This window comes from Zalophus californianus, chromosome 1 (assembly GCF_009762305.2).
Source record: "Zalophus californianus isolate mZalCal1 chromosome 1, mZalCal1.pri.v2, whole genome shotgun sequence".
NCBI classification, from domain to species: domain Eukaryota; kingdom Metazoa; phylum Chordata; class Mammalia; order Carnivora; family Otariidae; genus Zalophus; species Zalophus californianus.
In genome coordinates this window covers 70,017,581-70,038,167 of record NC_045595.1, presented here as the reverse complement: position 1 = coordinate 70,038,167, position 20,587 = coordinate 70,017,581, and the positions used below count along the sequence as shown (strand labels likewise).

At 39.3% G+C, this 20,587-nt stretch overlaps 1 protein-coding gene across 6 annotated transcripts in view; it reads left to right on the top strand.

Annotated features, from left to right (window-relative positions):
- Positions 1–20,587, top strand: part of ULK4 (unc-51 like kinase 4) — a 604,302-nt gene that overhangs the window by 77,191 nt on the left and 506,524 nt on the right. For all 6 annotated transcript variants that reach the window (XM_027585659.2, XM_027585655.2, XM_027585660.2 and 3 more), the window contains 2 exons: positions 4,802–4,909; positions 12,091–12,171. In XM_027585659.2, coding sequence (XP_027441460.2) covers positions 4,802–4,909; positions 12,091–12,171 — 189 coding nt within the window. The remainder of the gene's footprint in view (positions 1–4,801; positions 4,910–12,090; positions 12,172–20,587) is intronic.

Genomic DNA, 20,587 nt, shown 5'->3' with positions numbered 1-20,587 from the left:
TGGTGGTGTCACTATTTTGTATTTTTGCCATTCTGATAAGCGTGTAGTGATATCTCATGGTTTTAATTTGTGTTTCCCTAATTGCTAATCACATTGAACATGTTTTTATGTGCTTATTTGCCAGCTGCACATCTTCTTTGATATAATGTCTCTGTGCTTTTGGTGTCAAGTCTACTTTTTTATCTAGATCCTGAAGACTTTATCCCATTCGCCTCCCCCCAGTTTTATAGTTTCATTTTTCATATTAAACATTTAAGTCCGTGGTCCATTTTAAGTTAGTATTTTGTATAAAGTGTTAGATTTGGGTGGAGGCTTACTTTATCCTCTGTTCTTTGGGTAGCCAGTTGCTCCAGCATCGTTTGTTGAAAAGGCTGACTTTCCTCCATTGGATTGCCTTTGCACCTTTGTCAGAAATCAGTAGGCCATACTTCTGTAGAGCTATTTTTGGATTCTCTGTTCCATTGATTGATATGTCTATCTCTTTGGCAGTGCCATACGGTTTTGATTACATTATCTATGTAATAAGTGTTGAAATCAGGTAAAATAATTTGAACCCCCCCCTTTTTTTTTACAGAACTGTTTTGGCTATTCTAATTCTTTTGCCTTTCCACATAAATTTTATTTTTTTTTTTAAAGATTTTATTAGAGATAGTGTATGTGAGAGAGAGAGATCACAGCTGGGGGGAGGGGTCGAGGGAGAAGCAGACTCCCTGCTGAGCAGGAGCCCAACGGGACTCGATCCCAGGACCCTGGGATCATGACCTGAGCAGAAAGCAGATGCCCAACTGACTGAGCCACCCAGGTGCTCTCCACATAAATTTTAGAATAATCTTGTTGATAGCTACAAAAATTTTTGCTGGGATTTTGGTAGGAATTGCATTAAACTGGGCTATCAGATTGGGGAAAATGGACATCTTTACTATGTTTTTCTGTCTATGCACATAGTATATCTCTTGTTTTGTATTTGTTTATAAGATGGTCAGTCAGGACTGGCCACCAAAAGAGACAGAGGAGAGGCTCAGGAAAATAAAGTTTATTATATTCACAGGTCCTAGGGACAGGCGTGGCATGCCACACAGAGCCACATGGAAAAATACTACAGTGATTAGGAGGCAGAAGATGGCAGCAAGGGGAATGCTTAAAGCCATGGCCTTTATTGGGGTTTCCGCAGGAAAGGCAAAGGAAGGGTGAACAGTTTAGGATTGGGTTGTTTGAATAACTTCAGCAGGGTTTGGACTATAGGGATAGTCTCTAGTTGGGTGGTAACTGGCCCTGGGATGATGAAGGCAGAAGAATAGTGCCTCCTGGGGTGTATGGGCCAGATAGAGGAGTGTCAGGGTCTGGATTCGCAAGTTTGCCTATCAAAGACATAGTTAATCTGAGCCTTAGCTGTCTCTAAGAATTGGCTAGCCTTGGGAGGGTCAGTCTCTCCCCAGTCAGAAAGGCCATAATTATAGAAAATACAACACACACACAGTCATCTCTCCATTTATTAAGATCTTCTTTGATTTCTTTTAAACAATATTGTGTAGTTTTAGCATATAGATCCTATACATGTTTTGTTAGACTTATACTTAAGTATTTAATATTTGCAGTGATTGTAAAGGGCATTTTTAATTTAAGTTTCTATGTATTCATTACTTCTATGAAGAAATACAGTTAGGTTTTGAATGCTGATGTTTTATCCTGTCACCTTGCCAGACCCGCTTATAAGTTATAATAGTTTGTTTCTGTAGATTCTTTGGTATTTTCTGTGAAGACAATCATGTCATCTGCAAATAATCTTCTATTTCATATTGGGTGGGTTGTGATAGTTTGTGTTTTCTAAGGGGTTGGTCCATTTCGTCTAAGTTGCCAAATTTATATGTGTAGAGTTAGGTCCTTTTGATGTCTGCTCATTTTCTGCCTACTTGGTTTATCAATTATTGAGAGAAGTGTATTGAAGTCTGCAACTATAATTGAGGGTTTGTTTCTTTTTATAACTTTGTCAGTTTTTGGTTCACATATTTTACAGCTGTTAATGATGCATGCACATTTATGATTGGTATATTTTATTGGTGGATTGACCCTTTTATTATGTAATTTTCTTTGCTCTGAAAGCTGTTATGTGATATTAATATATACATTCCTGTTTTGCTTTAATGCCATATGTATATATACATACATGCACATATACGTGAATACATGTATATATACGCATATATACATGTATATGTATATACATTCATGTGTGTATACATACCTATTCATATATATACATGTATGTGTATGTACATGTATATACGTTATATATTACTTTCAATCTGCCTATATCACTATCTTTGAGTTTCTTGTAGATAGCATAAAGTTGGGTCATATTTTTAAATGAACTCTGTCTTTTAATTGTTGTATTTAGACCATTTACATTTAATATAATCATGATATATTTGTTAAGTCTACCATTTTGTTTCTTCTTGCTGTTTTTCATTTTCTTTTTACTTTTATATGAGTTACTGAACATTTTTTATAATTTTGATTTTTTATAGTATTTTAGAGTTGTATTTGTATAGATTTTTACTGGTCCTAGATATTATATATATATGTATATATAAATAACATACATATGTATATAATTTTACATAACCTATCATTAGTTCAAGTGAAGTATAGAAAACTTACCTTCCTTTTCAACCTTTTAATTTCCCTAATTTTTATATAATTGTCTTAAATATGTCCTCTAAATTCATTTAGAACCAAATCAGACATTATTATAATATTTGCTTCCACCATCAAACATAGTTTAGGAAACCTAAAAGGAGAAGGAAAACCTGTTATATTTACCTATATTCTTCTCATGTTCTTGTTTCCTTCCTGTTAATTCTAAGGTTCTTTCCTTTATCATTTAGTTTCTCTTTGGAATACTTCCTTTAGCTGTTCTTTTGGAGTAGGAGTGCTGGTGACAAGTTTCTATGTTTGTAGTTTACAAAAAAAAAGTCTGAATGCTGTTAATTTCAGATGGTTCAGTGTAATGCTAGTGGATGATCAGTAAAGGTCAAGGAAAAGGAAGACTGTAGGAGAAGTGACCTGCTGCAAGGGCTAATGTGATCTATATGTTTCCCTTTCCTTCACACTCATTGTGTGTGAGGCAGTGAGTGGTGGGGGTTACACATCGGTATATCCATTCAGGGGAATACTACTCAGCAATAAAAAGAACAAATTATTGATATATGCTGCAACATGGGTAACTCTCAAATGCATTATGCTAAATGAACAGAGCAGACCAAAAAGAATACATAGGGTATTATCTCATTTACATAAACTATAGAAAAATGTGAATTAATGACAAAGTAAATCAATGGCTGTCTGGGGAAAGAATGAAAGGGAGTGAGATGGAGGTATTACCAAGGGAACTTGAAGTAACATGTGGAGGTGTTGTTATCTTGACTGTGGTGATGATTTCAAAGATGCATATGTATGTCAAATGTACCTAATTGTACACTTTAAATATATGCAGTTTATTCTGTATCAGTTATAACTTAATAAAGCTGTTTAAAAAAAATACCACATCAACAAGTGTTCCTCTAGTGTGTGGCTGTTGTGCAGCAACCCCACATGCAGGTCCAGCTTGTCTACTCTTGTTTACAGAGGGAGGCCCATGATCACATGCTTGGATGTTGTGGCATTGTCAAATGGCTCTGGAAGTTTTTAAATGTTTACTCTCAGTTTCTTTTCTTTTCTTTCGTTTTTCCTTAGTTCCTTCCTTCCTTCCTTTTTCAAGATTTTATTTATATTATTTGACAGAGAGCTCAAGCAGGGGGAAGTCACAGGGAGAGGGAGAGGGAGAAGCAGGCTCCTCGCTGAGTTAAGAGCCCGACGATGCAAGACTCAATCCCAGGACCCCGAGATCATGACCTGAGCTGAAGGCAGACACTTAACCAACTGAGCCACCCAGGCACCCTGTTATTCTCAGTTTTTATACTTAAATCTTTGTTGACAGTAAGAAACAGTTTTATCTGTTTTAGAGTAGTTCTGTTTTTCATTTTCTTTTTACTTTTGTATGAGTTACTGAACATTTTTGAATCACACTGTTTTAGAGCAGTGCTACCACACTATTTTATATACATTTTTTCCATCTCAGAATGGGGCCATTCTATATGTATCATTCTGAACCCATTTTATTCTACTTTATGGTCACACTGTGATTTGATTAACTTGCATTCTGGTGTATGAATTCTGGCAATGAGTGTATATATGTGATTTTCTTAGCATGACTCCCGGGAAATTAACTGGATCTGATAAAATAGCCTACTGAATTTCAAAGTGGATTATATTGAAACTTCGGTATAATATTTCCTACTCTCAAAATTTTAGAGGAATCATTTAAAAGTTTCATGCAGTGTAAGAATTTTCAAACTGGGGTGTGCTGGAGGATAGTAGGCTCTGGCATGGTAAAGTCTGTGCTCAGATCCTGGCTGTCTGAGTGACCTGGACAGAGACCTGCTGTTTGTCTTTCATCCTTCATTTCCTGTCTTTAGAGATGGAGCAACAGTTGCCTCATCAGATCAGCAATACAGTGAAAGTGTGTGGTAACTGACAAGTGATATATGTATGTGCCTTTCTTTCACTGGATATATTTTTACCTTCATCTGGGACAGTTACCATTTATTTATTTTTTTAAGGACTAAGACCCATATTTTGAAAATAATTTGGAAACTAGTCTTTAAAAACGGAGGGCAAATTTTGTAGAGTGTCTTTTCTTTTACATATAGGTGAAAGAACTGAGAGATATATATGAACTAATATACCTTTTTTTCCTTTTCAGGCAATTACTATCTTAACTGAATTAATTAGGGAAAACTTCAGAAACAGCAAATTAAAACAGTGCCTCTTACCAACCCTTGGGGAGCTGATCTACCTTGTAGCCACCCAGGTGAGACCATCTGATTAACTCTATTTCTTTTTGACCTGTTCTGACAAATCCTGGCTGACAAGTGTTAATATCCTATAAAAGTTGTTTTGACTTTGCCCCTTAGAGCATACCTAAGGAACTTTGGGGAAAGTTTACCTCTGAAAGATTAAGTCTATCAGTGTCTGTCTGTCTGTCCCTCTCCTTGTCTGTCATGTTCCCTCTCTCTCCCATTGCCTCCTGGGAGGTATAGGAAATTCTCAAGCCATATTTAAAAACCAATTGACCAAAAGTCCCCTAAACTACTTTCTAGATTGCTACCATCTTTGACTCCTTCAAGAGGAGGCCATTGGTTCTTTGTGTATAAAAGCTTCCTTTCAGTTAAAAACACTACTTTGTGCAAATAGAGCTCTTAACATGGCCATGAGAGTTTGTGACTACAAAATTTGACTTTTTATTTCTTAAGTTAAATATTGAAGTGCTATTGAATTCAACAAAAAAATTAGTATTTCTTTTGTGTTTTTTCTGAATGTTATTGAATTGATAATGATAAATTATGTTATTCATTTGATATATTTATTATTCATTTTCTTTATTAGTTTCAGAGGTAGAATTTAGTGATTCATCAGTTGCGTATAACACCCAGTGATCATAACGTCAGGTGCCCTCCTTAATGCCCATCACCCAATTATACCCATCTCTCCACCCACCTCCCCTCCAGCAACCCTGTTTGTTTCCTAGGGTTCAACATCTCTTATGGTTTGCCTCCCTCTCAATTTTCATCTTATTTTATTTTTCCTTCCCTTCCTTTATGTTCATCTGTTTTGTTTCTTAAATTCCGTATATGAGTGAAAATATAAGGTTTTTATCTTTCTTTGACTGACTTATTTCTCACTTAATACCCTCCAGTTCCATCCATGTTGACGTAATGGTAGGTATTCATCCTTTCTGATGGCTGAGTAATATTCCATTGTATATGTATACCACATGTTCTTTATCCATTCATCTGTCAGTGGACATCTGGGCTCTTTCCATAGTTTGGCTGTTGTGGACATTGCTGCTATAAACATTGGTGATACTGAGTTTTAAAGAAGTACTGGTAAGTTGTAGTTGATTAGGAAGTTCTCTCACTGTATGATGTTTTGGGTCCTAGATCTTGCTCAAATGTTGTATAACCTGAATATCCTTAGGATCTAAGTTAAACTGACTTTCTACCATAATTGTTATAAAACATCGTTATTTAAAATCATTTAGCTCCATAATTAGTAGTGGTAGCTGGTACAGCAAATCTGTCCTCCTTATTCTTTTTTTTTTTTTCATAAATGTTTTGGCTATTCTTGTTGGAATCAGCTTGTCCAGTTCTGCAAATCATTTAAAGAAATTGCATTGACTATGCAGATCAATTTGGGAAGTACTGTTACCTGGATAATTTTGAGTCTTCTGCATATTTGGAGTTGTACTGAACCCATGTGTCAGGAAAGTAGTGGTATGTTGATGCTCTTTTGTCTTCCAGTGCATAAAAATGGCACTTCCATATATTTCTATTTTTAGAAATACTTTCATTTAAGTTAGTTCATTCTATTCATAAAACTTTTGTACATCTATCTTTGGTTGAATTTGTTCTTAGGTGATTTTATATTTTGAAGAGATAACACATTCATGAAGCTAGAAAACTAGGAAGTCAAGAAAGGTATATGGGGGGGCGGCCTAGGTGGCTCAGTCGTTAAGCATCTGCCTTCGGCTCAGGTCATGATCTCAGAGTCCTGGGATCGAGCCCCACATCAGGCTCCCTGCTCAGGGGAGAGATTACTTCTCCCTCTCCCTCTGCTGTTCCCCCTGCTTGTGCTCTCTCTCTGACTCTCTCTGTCAAATAAATAAATAAAATCTTTTTTTTAATTTTTTTTATTTTTGTTTTTATTAAAGATTTTTATTTATCTGAGAGAGAGAGAGAGCACATGAGAGGGGGGAGGGTCAGAGGGAGAAGCAGACTCCCTGCTGAGCAGGGAGCCCGATGCGGGACTCGATCCTGGGACTCCAGGATCATGACCTGAGCTGAAGGCAGTCGCTTAACCAACTGAGCCACCCAGGCGCCCTAAATAAATAAAATCTTAAAAAAAAAAAAAAAAGTATATGGGTAAAGTGGCTTTCCTATTTTTGTTCCCTATAAGCCTCGTTCCCCAATCTAATCACATCCCTACTTGTATTAACAAAGTTACTTTTGTATGTATGAACAAACAGAAATGTAGATTCTTATTTTGATTTGTTTTTATGTACCAATTAGGACAACTTGCTCTTTTTCTCTTAATAGTTATACAGTCCTTAAAAAAATTTATTTAGGGGGCGCCTGGGTGGCTCAGTTGGTTAAGTGTCTGCCTTTGGCTCAGGTCATGATCCCAGGGTCCTGAGATCGAGTTCCGCATTGGGCTCCCTGCTCAGCGGGGAGCCTGCTTCTCCCTCTCCCTCCTCCCCCTGCTTGTGCTCTCTCTCTCTCTCTCTCAAATAAAATTCAAAAAATTTATTCAAAATTAAAATTCAAAAAATTTTATTCAAAATTCAAAAAATTCAAAAAAAAATCAAAAAATTATTTGAGGGAGAGAGCATTAGCAGGGGGAGGAGCACAGGGAGAGGGACAAGCAGACCCCCCACTGAGCAGGGAGCCTGATGCAGGGCTCCATCCCACAGCCCTGAGATCATGACCTGAGCCGAAGGCAGATGCTTAATCAAATGAGCCACCCAGGCGCTCCAGTAGTTGTGCACTTTTAAGAATAGCCTATGGACTGACTGAGCCAACCAGGCGTAGCCTATGGAAATACATACACTGGAGTTATTTCTTAATTAATGAATATATTTCTTAATCAGTACTTAGGGCTCCATCCTCTCTCCCTCTCTCCCTTTTGTCTCTCCTCACCTGTGCCAAGTTTGGTGAAAGGCAGTTTTACTTTATCTTTACCTTGAGTCTTTGGGGCCTTGACATCAGAGCTCAGACGGACCAAGTTTTGCAGGCCCTCAGAGTAAAAGCAAACTCAGTGCTCAGTTGAGCTCTCATGCTTGCGATTATCTAATTTTTGGTTTGGTTCTTTGTTTCCCTGTCACATCTCTGATACATTGTAAGAATGCCAGAATACAGGTGTTGCTTTTATTAGAGGAGGGGTCAGGTACCTAGTTTGCCATCTGATCAGGGATGAGAGTCTACTCATGTAAGTGGCAGGCAATCAACTGCACATGTTTAAGATTATAATTTGATCAACTTTGATATATGTATACACCTGTGAAACTATCACCACAGTTCAGATAATGAACATATCCATCACCTCTAAAAGTTTCTCCACACCCTTTGTAATCCCTCCCTCCTGTCCCTCTTCCTGCTCCCAGGCAACCGCTGATTTGCTTTCTGTCATATAGACTAGTTTGCATTTTCTAGAATTTTATAAATGGAATCATACAGAATCCTATTTCTATTTGCTTCAAAAAGTAGATCTAGAGAATCATTTTCTTTGGTACGTGTTTTAATTGGATATAAGCTAAGGCTATTTTAATAAAGGGATGATTCTGTGGCATTTGACTATAACTTAGGATAGCAAACTAGAAAAGGAAGTTATGTCCCTGGATCCATAAAAATCAATACCTTTTCATGAGATGAGGGCTTTTGTGGAATTGTCAGTGTGAATACACATGAACCTTAAAATCTCAGGTCAATGCTGATGTAGTGAGACTGACCTGAAGTGAGAGTGTATAATACAGAGACCTAAGCCCTGTCCTGTTGGCTTTCTGGGAGCAGCCCAAGGATGGAAGACCAGCGTAGATTCTGCAGAGGACATTAGGAGGCAATACATTTATGGTTTATGTATTTTTTTCTTTTATCAAGGATACCTCCCACGTTGAGCCCAGGTATTTCTATTTTGTCATTTTTTTTTTTTTTTTTTTTTTTGCCCAGCCATTAATTATCTTTCACCTGGACTGTTGTAAGAACTCTTAGTTGGTGTCCTTGCTTTATTCTTATGTCCATTACAGTCTATTTTCCAGACATTAGCCAGAGTGAGCCTGTTAAAAACACATGAGAGAGTACGGTGTCTTTCCTCAGAGCCCTCCAGTGCTGCTTGTCTTGCTTGTTGGCACCACCAAATCCCACCCTTTGCCCTGGCGGCCATTGTGGGCTGCCTTCCCAGTGTCTGTGTGACCTTAGCTCTCGCTGCTGTCCTGCTCTCTTCCTCTTCCCGCCACATTGACCTCTGCACAGCTCTTTGAACCCGTTATGCCATATTCCTGCCTCAACGCCTTTGCACTTACTGTTCCTCCTGCTTGCAGTGACTTCACACCCTCGCCCCACCAGATGTTTGTGTTTTCTCTGCTCAGACCCCTTCAGAGAGCCTTTTCCTGGCTCTCTGTAGTATGAGATGGAGCCACCCTGTCTACGGTCTTCCTCTAGCTCCTTAGCCTGCTCTGGTTTTCTTTATAGTAGTCCTCACCGTCTTGACTTACTTGTCTTATTGGCTCCTCCTCTACCTCTTCCTCTTCCTCCTTTCCCTTCTTCCTCCTCTTCTTCTTTACCCACTAAGCACTATTAAAGCAGGAAATTTGTCTTGCTCATGGCTGTGTGGCTCTTGTTTAGAAGAATTCCTGGCACTTCGCAGGTGCTTTTATAATGCACGACCTGCACCCCGACCAGCAGGAACAGGAGGGAAGTGAGCAAGGAGGCAGGGCTGGAGAGGCTGGCCAGGGCATGTGCAGGAAGGACTCCTTGCCTGAGTCGGATGTCTTCGTCTTGACCCTGTGAGCAAGGGGAAGTCATGAAGGCTTTACAGAAGGGAATTGACGTCATCTGGCTTAAATACCAAAAAGATGACTCTGGCTTAAAGGTGGAGAATAGATTGGAGAACGATAAGAAAATATTCTGAACCTAAATGCGAGTAAGCAAAATAGGAGCAAAGTTAGGAGTGAGAAGAGGGTGTTTCAGGAAAGAGAAAGTCAGTAGGGCTGAATGTAGTCTATGGGCCATGAAGGAGGACTGAAAAGCGCCTGCTGGCCTGAGTGACATGGAAGTCACCGGAAACTCAGCAAGAGCTGTTTTAGGTACTTATTTACTTTACTTTGAGCGAGGAAGTCAGAAGAAGGCCTCCTGGGAAAGGCAATGTGAGATGAGAATGGTTGTGAAAAGTTGTAGGGGGTGGTGCTGGGGGCTGCAGGCGGCCCTGTTTGGAAGGTAGAGATAGCCTGTTCTAGCAGAAATGGAAAGGACCCGGTGGACAGAACTTGGACAGTTTAGGAGCAGTATGGGAAAGTCCATAACCTAATGACCCTGAAGGAGGCAAGATGCCAATGGGTTCCTGAGCCCACATGGAAGAGTGGTGGATCCTCTCCTGGTATAACCACCGGGTGTAAGTAGCAGACGGCTTCAGGTGTAGGAACCACTGGGAGCTCCTTTCTCACTACCCCGGTGATCTCTGAGGAGGAGGAAAGCAGGTGCAGTGGTGGGAGGATCCCAGGTGTGAAGTCGTCCTTTCGAAGAAGGAATTGGTCAGAGAGGCACGAACGGGAGGCTGCAGAGTGATATTGAAGGTCCCTGGGCTTTCAAAGCTTAAGTCATTCACGGACTCTCTGTGTTCTGGGGTCTGCCCTCTATGAGCCCAGCTGCCTGAGTGCAGACCTGAAGAAGACAAGCCACTGGCTCCCTCCAGGGTCGGTTTCCCCAGAGAGGGGAAAAGGGCATGTTGGAGGGTGAGGTGTTCAGGCTTTTGGCAGGAGTGATTGAATGGTAGAGCATGGCATCTAAGTGGCCGGGAGGGAGGGTAGGTGATACATTACAGAAAGATTGTGGTAGATGGGACGCCTGGGTGGCTTAGTCGTTATGCGTCTGCCTTCGGCTCAGGTCATGATCCCGGGGTCCTGGGATCGAGCCCCGCATCGGGCTCCCTGCTCAGCGGGGAGCCTGCTTCTCCCTCTCCCACTCCCCCTGCTTGTGTTCCTGCTCTTGCTTTCTCTCTCTCTGTCAAATAAATAAATAAAATCTTAAAAAAAAAAAAAAAGCATGGTAGATGTTTTGAATAAGTGAGCTGGAAAGGAGGAAAATTGTGTTTGGAAGTTAAATTGGGTGCTAAATTAGTGATTTTTTAAGCTGGAGCAGCAGCTTGGGATGATAATGTCTCGATTATGACTGAAATTTTTTAAAAAAGATTTTATGTATTTACTCAGTGCGTGTGCACGAGAGCATGGGGGAGCAGAGGGAGAAGCAGACTCCCTGCTGAGCAGGGAGCACGTGGGGCTCCATCCCAGGACCCCGAAATCATGACCTGAGCCGAAGGCAGATGCTTAACTGACTGAGCCACCCAAGCACCCTGGCTGTGTGGAATTTTGTGATTGAGGATTTGCGGGGGGGGGGGGGGGGGGGGGGGGGGAGAATGAGGATATGGTTTTAATGGGTCGTAAGTCTCATCATAAGTGTAAAAAACATTTGGATCAGTAAGGTTCCAGTTCTAAAATTTGGAGAATCTTAAATATTTTCTCTAAACAGTGACTAATTTCTTTTGCTTTAAAGAGATTAATTTTTCCCACCTTTTTCTGTGGTACCTGATTTATATTTTGATTTTATTTGATACACTGCAGGAGGGTTTTAGTGGTTATTACCCTAATTTGGTTCTTCTGTGAGAGAATCATTGCCAATATCATTAAAATTAGTGGACCTGCTAATCACATTTGCTTGTTTTTTTTTTTTTTAACACATTGTCTTACTAGGTGACATACTCTCCTTTACTTGTACTTACGGGTCATCCTGAGTATTCCTCAGAGCTGTGTATTCTGTGCCTTCCAATCGTTTCAGATAATGTAATACCTTTTAGGTAGGAATAACTGTATTATCATCTACAATTATCAATAGAGTAGTTTCTCTAACAACTGGATCATATTGTCATTTCTCACTTCTTTTCGTCTGGTTTCTGATGAAGGGGTCTGATGAATATCACATAGAATATGATGAGAAAGAGAAATACCTTGTATGTACAATGTAGTAAAAGACCCCCTAACCAGGTCAGAACTGTCAGGTAATCTGTAATACTTTAAATAGAATATTAAGAAGTTTAGATAGTTTATTAAGTTTATTAAGTTTATTCATATTAAGAATATTAGTCTGTATTTGAAACTGCCTTTTTCTTGAACGGGTTAATATCTTTTGTGCTGTTAGCTTCACTGCCTTTCCTTCCACTTCATTTTAGGAAGAAAAGAGGAACCCTAGAGAATGCTGGGCTGTCCCCTTGGCTGCGTACACGGTGCTAATGAGGTGCCTTCGGGAAGGGGTAAGGCTCCTTTGTTGTCCTCTGTAGACACCAGCAATTGTAATAACCCTTCAGGCACTGTGTGCGGATTGTAGCCTGCAGCGGTGAGGAGGCTGTCAACCAAGTATTGCTCCTGAATTTAAATAAATCCCGACAAGCCACCGTGAGCAAGTGACCTACAGCGGAGCACGTGTAAAAATGAACTAGCTTTCTCCTTCACTTTCAAAAATGTCTTGCCTTTTAAAAGATGATAGCAAGCACAAACAACATAAGTAGCTTTTTATTAACATAATCTTAATCCTCCCCTGCTTTTAAATTTATTGATACACCAGTTTCATAAGCAAAGTGTATGCAGGGAATTTTCTGTGAGCCTCAAAACCCCATGATTATCTTGTCAGGTTGCCATTTTGCAGTTCAGAAACAGGAAGCTCCCGCTAGTATCCATTGATTTTAATATTAAGTAGTATTTGTTATGTGATTTTTTTTTTTTTTTTTTAAATTTATTCACCGTCCTTCTCATGCGTTGTTAGTGGCTGAAAACCAGCTAGCCGGCCAACCAACCAACCAGTATATGTAGCTCCTGTGTGTTACTATGTAAAGGATTTAGTAGCTGACCTAAAAGGTTCACAATTTCTGTTTGCTTTAAACCATTTGACATTGTTTCACCCAAGGCAAAGCCATAGGCGGAAAACATTCCTTAAGGAATGAAAAAAAAATGTCACAATAAACATCTTCCTTTTGAGTTCATTACTTGCTGCGTTGTATGGAAATGGAATGATGTTGCAAGTGGAGAAGAGCTCTGTGAGATTTTACCCCTAGTGATCCAGAAGTGAAGTTTGAACACTCCTAGCCTGTAGGGTTGAATGCGTTGTCAGCCGTGGTTACAGGATATGAATAAAGCTGGTAAATTGTACTTTATCAATAATACAAGAATTAAGTCATGTTTATCTGTAGTCACAAGACATGCTTTAGTTTATCGTTCAAGGCCTCAAGCTAGGCACACTTGGGGGCACACAGGTGAAGAAGGTGAATATTCTCTTCACACACTGATCCCACCTCTTGCGGGAGATAAGATAAAAATACAAAGTGGAATATGTCAAGTGTATAAATGTGAAAGAACAAAATATGGGAACTTAAGGGAGAAAGGAGTCTTCTAGAAACTTTCTTAATAGTGTGAAGAAATTTTAAAAACTTTGTATTTTAATTTTTAAAAGTTAGATTAACGTGTAGTAAAAGATGATTAGTTCTAGTCCATGGGCTTAAAGCCTTTATTGAATATCTTCTCCCCACCCCTTCCTGTGTTTATCACTCTACATGTAATATGCAGAATAATGTCTGATATCCATGTATATTGTTATTAAATAATTATTGTTAATATTTATAATGACATTTTGTATTTTAGCAGCACACGTACCTTTCAATGTCTTGGTATGTATGACAGGTCTTGTGTATTTTTCATGAAGAGGGAGGGAAGTCCAGGACTCTCTAATTTGTGAAAATTTTGTTTTCTATCTGAAAAGCAGTTAGATATGTGCTTGGACAGCACATGCCCGTGTCCCTTGTTTTTCAAAAGTTCACGTTACACCACTTCACTTTTACGAAAGACCCACGTTAGCACTTGTTTTCTCTAATTGAAAGAAATGGAAAGAGGATTTCTGCTTCTATGAAAAAAAGCAAAAAGCAAAAATAGCATTCAGGGTTTGTTTTGCAATGAGTTGTTACACAGCAGGCCTCCCCTGGCCCCGCAAGGCAGGGAGAGCAGCCCCGCCATGGTCCTTCCTTTCCCCGGAACTACACTCAGCATCTCAGCATCAAGCCGCTATGGCTTTGAACCATGTCGTTGAGCACCTGTGCTTTGTCTTGATGTATTTTCTGCATCCGTTAACAAGATGTGTCCTAAGGTATCAGAGAAGCCTGAGAGAGGTTATTTTTGGGGTCTGGGAATGCTCAAAATCGTGTCTATTTATGTAATTGCTCTTCGCTTTATACCACTGGGGCTTAAGAAAGGTTTCACAGAAACATGGTACTTATGGATAGTGGGGGAAACCTGTACTCTAACATTGTCTCTATAAGACAGATAAATTAAGGGATGATTATATTCCCCCTAAAAAAGGGTTTCTGTTTTTATAAAAATATCTCAATTGTAGCAGTTCTTTAACATATAGGTCTAATGTCTTTAGGACATAGTTGAAGGTAAATAATTTTTAAGCCTCTTATTTTCAACAGTTAAAAACTTTTTTCCAGGTAGGAAAACTGTTTTCCCAGCACCTACTGGTATTTCTGAATGTAGGTTCTTTTTTGAAATTTATGTCATAAACAAAAGAGCATGTGAAATTTATGTGTATGCTTATATGTATGGTTAAAAGCACACACACAGAAAAAAGGCTGGTGGCTTAGAGAATTCCTCTCTGTCCCTCTTGGATTGCAGCTTACTTTTTCTTTCAAGGAGTAGCTCTTATTCTGACTTTGTGATAAACACTCCCAAGTTTTTCTTTATCATGTTTCCATCTTTGTATTGCTAGATATTTCTTTTCTGCCTTTCCTTTTCATTTTCCCTTTTCCCTTTTTGAGAGGGAGGGACAGAGGGAGATGGAGAGAGAGAATCTTAAGCAGGCTCTACACCCAGCCTGATGTGGGGCTCGATCTCACAACCCTGAGATCATCACCTGAGCTGAAATCAAGAGTTGGACGCTTAACCAACTGAGCTACCCAGGTGCCCCTGTATTGCTAGATATTTCATTGACTGGTTCTTAAGGCTAAACTTCATATAAATAAATGGCACTAAATCCTGTGGAGACTTAATTCTTTTGCTCTAATGTTAGGTCAAGATTGATACATGCTAATTGTGAAAACTGTTGTTCATTTATACTACTATGTAGTATGTTGGAATATGCCTCAGTATACACAGACACACATGTGTATCGGTTTATACTCCCACCAGTAGGGTATAGGAGTACACCTGAACCCACATCTTGAACGTTTGATATAGTCAGACTTTAAATTTTTGTCAGTTTCATGGGCATTAAATATTTTCTCATAATAGTTTTAATAATCGTTTTTGTGATTACTAATAGGATCACAATCCTTTTTATTTATCTCTCTCTTTTTTTTTTTTTGGTTTTCCACTGCTTTGTAGGAATTCTGTATGCTGCCTCTCTTACTGCAAGCTTATTGTTATAAAATGTTTGCAATATTAGAAAAGGAAAGAAAACTCTAATGATGACCTTTATTTCCATCACTTAGTTTCAACAGTTTTTAACATTTTGCTCTCCTTGCTTTGTTGTGATATAGGTATATATAGTCATGTGTACGTTCATTTATTACTCATTTATTCATTTCTTTATTTTCTGAATTGTTTGAAAAAATTGCAGATGTCATGGCACTCCACCCACTGGAATTTTTATGTATTCTGGATATTAATCTTCTGCTGTTTATATGTGTTACAGATATTTTATGATTTGTGGTTGTGCTTTTCATTTTCTTTTTTTTTTTTTTTTAAGATTTATTTATTTGAGAGAGAGAGAATGAGAGATAGAGAGCACGAGAGGGAAGAGGGTCAGAGGGAGAAGCAGACTCCCCCCTGAGCAGGGAGCCCGATGTGGGACTCGATCCCGGGACTCCAGGATCATGACCTGAGCTGAAGGCAGTCGCTTAACCAACTGAGCCACCCAGGCGCCCTGTGCTTTTCATTTTCTTTACAGTGTTGATAAGAAGAAGTTCCTCATTTTAATGTAGCTGAATTTATCAGTCTCTTTCGTTATGATTTGTGCTTTTTGAGTCTTAAATGCTTCTCTACTTCATCATTAAGATGGTCTATTCCATTTTCTTCTAAAAGCTTTATTATTTTCCCTTTTTCTATTTAGAACTTTATTTGCAATTGTTTTGTGTGTGTGGTGCTATGTATGGGTAGTTTTATTTTTAAAAAGTAATAATGGGTATTCTGTTCTCCCAGTGCTATTTGATGAGAAGGTCACCCTCTCCCCACTGCTCTGCAGTGTCCGCTGTCATAGCAATGTCTCTTCCTGGGCTCTATTTGTTTCTGTTGGTCTATTATCTGTCTCTGTGCCATACTATCCAAATGAATATTTTCTTTTTTTTTTTTAAGATTTTATTTATTTATTTGAGAGAGAGAGAATGAGAGATAGCACGAGAGGGAAGAGGGTCAGAGGGTCAGAGGGAGAAGCAGACTCCCCGCTGAGCAGGGAGCCCGATGTGGGACTCGATCCCGGGACTCCAGGATCATGACCTGAGCCGAAGGCAGTCGCTTAACCAACTGAGCCACCCAGGCGCCCCCAAATGAATATTTTCTATTATTTAATAATTTTTAAGTATCTGGGGAGTTTTCCCCTACTAACGTAATCTTTTTTTTAAGATTTTATTTATTAGAGAGCACGAGAAGTGAGGAGAGGGAGAGGGAGAAGCAGACCCCTGCTGAGCAGGGAACCTGATGTGTGGGACTCAGTCCCAGGACCCTGGGATCATGACCTGAGCCAAAGGCAGATGGCCAACTGACTGAGCCACACAGGTGCCCTAATGTAATCTTTTTCAAGAGTTTCTTAGCTATTTTTGTTCCTTTCACTTGTATATAGTTTTTACATTCACCTCTTCAGTTGCACCTGTTGGGATGTTAAGAATACATCTGTAAATTTGAGGAGAGTTAGTGGATATTAGTAGAAAATGGAAGGCCTACTCAATGAGAAGACTAATAATAGAATTACACATTTGATTTAAAAAAACTGAATTAAGGTAACTGAAGTTCCTTTGAATTCTTAATGACATTCAGCTCACCTATTTAATTTATTGCTTACGTTAACTCTCTCAGATGTAAGTCTCATTCTTTACAGCTAACATTTATGACAGCCATATTATGTCCTAGCTGGGTACAGGAAAGGTAAAGATGAATTAAGACACTGCCTTGCCTTCATTGTTTTAGGAAAAAGAAATGTTTTTGTCCTTAGTTCTGTGTGCCAGCCTTTTATTGTTGTTTTTGTAGCTTCATTTGCTTTGGTTTCTTTGTGTAGTCACTAAGACATTTCAGGCTATTGATTGTTCTCTCACTCTAGTGTTAGCTGTATCTCACGCGTTTTGACATGTTAGTATTTCCAATGTTGCTATTTCATTGATAGTCCCTAGTCCTCCTTTTAAATTTGTCCTTGATCCAGGTTGTTTATGGATGATTAAAACTTTTTCAGGTGGGTGTGATTTTATTGCCTCTTTTTTTTCTTTGTTAAAATAACGAAGTTGCATTACCTTATCGTCAAGAATGTGGTTTGTCCTACTTCTCTTCGGATGTAAAAAAAAAAAAAAAAAAAAATTGTGGTAAAATACATGTAACATAAAACTTAACCCCTTTAACCACTAAGTATATAGTTCTGTGGTATTGAGTACATTTACATTGCTGTGCTATTTCTTTTGTTTTAAATGTAGTGAGATGTTCTTTTGCCTCACTGAATTTTTTTCTGCATCAAAACTTCGTAATGTGTCTTGTTGAATATGGGCCATTGATTATGGACCCGGTGAAAACCAGCTTTTACCCCTTTTCTTTCTTTCTCTAATTTCTGCTTTGGGAAGAAAGCAGTACAAAAATTTTACTTCATTTTAATTTGATATGTAGGCTTCTTAGAAGCCAAATTTAGTTTTAAAATATATATTTTGGGGCGCCTGGGTGGCTCAGCTGTAAAGCGTCTGCCTTCGGCTCAGGTCATGATCCCAGGGTCCTGGGATCGAGCCCTGCATTGGGCTCCCTGCTCAGTGGGAAGCCTGCTTCTCCCTCTCCCACTCCCCCTGCTTGTGTTCCCTCTCTGTGTCTCTCTCTGTCAAATAAATAAATATATATATTTTTTGTTAATTATGCATAGAAAATTGGCTTTGCTATGAGATATTTATAAGTGTTATAAGAATAAAGCATTTTCTAGTCAAATACATTGAGACACTGGATTAAACAAGGTTGAACAGTTTTTTTTTTTTTTTTTTTTAGTACTTTTCAGAGCTTGTAATTTGACTCTACTTGGGGGGATAGTGTGTGCAATATTTTCAAAGTAATTTACCCGCAGACCCACCTTACCTTATGCCATGTTGTGGGATGCACTTTGGGAGAGGAAGCTATGGACTGACACTGAGACTGTCAGGAGTTTGTTAAGATAGTTTTGAGTAGGTTTTCTCTTTTTTAAAGTTACCTAAGATATTATGACTATGTTTCCTAAACAATCAACCTACTTTCTGAACATGATTTGTGTAACTTTAACAATGGTGATAGAGATGTGAATTAGATGTTTTTGTCCTTGTTACAGATGTCAGTGCTTAGGTGGAGAGAGGGGAAATATTTAGAGAGTAAGAGACATAGGGTGGACCACAAAAACAATAGGAAGATCTGGTATGACTCTTGAAAAAGGAGTATGGCAGTATGGAAGGAAAGGTATTCATGATAGTGACCGACTTTAGAATTGGGGCTGGCATTTCAGAGACCTTGAACTGGGAGCCGGAAGATGTGGTTTTCAATCTCACATGTGCTACTCTTTAGTGGTTTGATGTTGGTCAAGGTCTGGGCACCCCACCTGGTGGTATTTCTTATATAGGAGGGTACTTGTTTTTTTTTGGGGGGGGGGATGGGTACTTGTTCTTGATGATCTTCCATGAGCTTCTGACTTGGGCCCCCTCTGAGTCTGACAAATTTCCCTTCCATTGCTTTGATCTTCATGTTTGCATACAGTAGCAAGGAGTAGTTCCCTCCTTGAGGTCATTGCTGTACTGATCTCAGGAATATTTGGCAATGAATTTACGTGATGTATGTTTTATATGTGCATGGAATAAGGGAGGGTGAGAAAGGTGACCTTTCTCTGAGGTGTTTATTTTTATCAGGTATGTAGCAGTCTATTCTACAACACAAAAAGAAGTTGGAAATAGCTTCTAGACAATTTCCACATATTTGGAGGAAAAGATTAATTTGTATATTTCTATCTGATCAACCACATGTTTTTTGATAGCCTGTGTAACAGTCTGCATATAATTATAGGAGCTGAAATGACATGGCATAGGTTGTAGTTAAAAATATGAGGTTCAAAAAAAATAAACTGTTGGCTTTATTATTTTATTTCTGAATAATAGCTCATTCAATAATTTTGAAGTAACAAAATTATTTTAAGAGGAAATTTCATTTTTTAACTAGAACTTTCTCTCTCTCTCTCTCTCTCTCTTTTAAAGAAAGCCAGTGGTAAAATTGTTTGTGTTTAATTAGAAAAGACTGGGCTTGAATTAGAATGAAGTGCCAGAGATGTTAGCCATTATACATATTATCTTTGAAATGTTTTAGACAACCAGGGTTCCTAAAACAGAGAAATGAGTTAAAATTCTTGGTTTTTGATAAAAGTTAAAATGTACAGTTATATTTTCTGATTTGTTATTGTAACAGTTTAAGTTTCATCTTCTAATAAAGAAATGTGTGTGCCTCAACATCAGGTTCTTTTTCGGTACTCACTGCTCTGTTGGCATTTCTGCAGTGAGACTGGGCAACATGTATGTGGAATAGAAATGATCCAGTGTTTTCTTTATTACTATCCATGATTTTTTTTACTACTTTATTGATGGTATATGACAAGGTTAGTGCTCTCCAAGCCCCTCCCTTTCTTTGGGGTTTCTGGGACGGAAACTGTGTAGAGGTCAGGAGATTCTCAGTGTGTTGGGGGATGAGTTGGGGCAAGGACTCCCCAGCAGCTGGGGGCCTCTCTTTCCTCTTGCTCTCACTGGGGCTGGTGGTCCAGGGGGCTTTTACTCCTTGGAGGCCATGTGGACCATAAAGTCTATCACCTGGTTGCTGTAGCCAAATTCATTGTCATACCAGGAAATGAGCTTGACGAAGTGGTCATTGAGAGCAATGTCAGCCCCACATTGAATGTTGAAGACTGGGTGTCCCTGTTACAGTTGCAGGAGTCAACCTGGTCCTCAGTTAGCCCAGGATACTCTTGAGGGGTCCCTCCCATGCCTGCTTTACTGCCTTCTTGTTATCATTGTATTTGGCAGCTTTCTCCGGGGTGGCAGGTCATATCCATGACTGATATGTTGGAGGTGGGGACATGGAAGGTCATGTTAGTGAGCTTCTTATTCAGCCCAGAGATGATCTTGCCTATGTGGTTCTGGCAGTGCCGATAGAAGCAGGGATGATGTCCTGGGCAGCCCCTTGGCCATCACACCAGAGCTTCCCAAAGGGGCTGTCCAAGGTCTTCTGGGTGGTGGTGATGGCATGGAGTCATGAGTCATGAGTCTCTCCATGATGCCAAAGTTGTGATGGATGATCTTGGCTAGGGGGGCAAAGGAGTTGGTGGTGCAGGAAGCATTGCTGGCAATCTTTAGGGAGTTGTCATACTTCTCCTGGTTCATGCCCATCACAAACATGGGGGCATCAGCAGAAGGGGGAGAGATGATGACCCTCTTGGCCCCACCT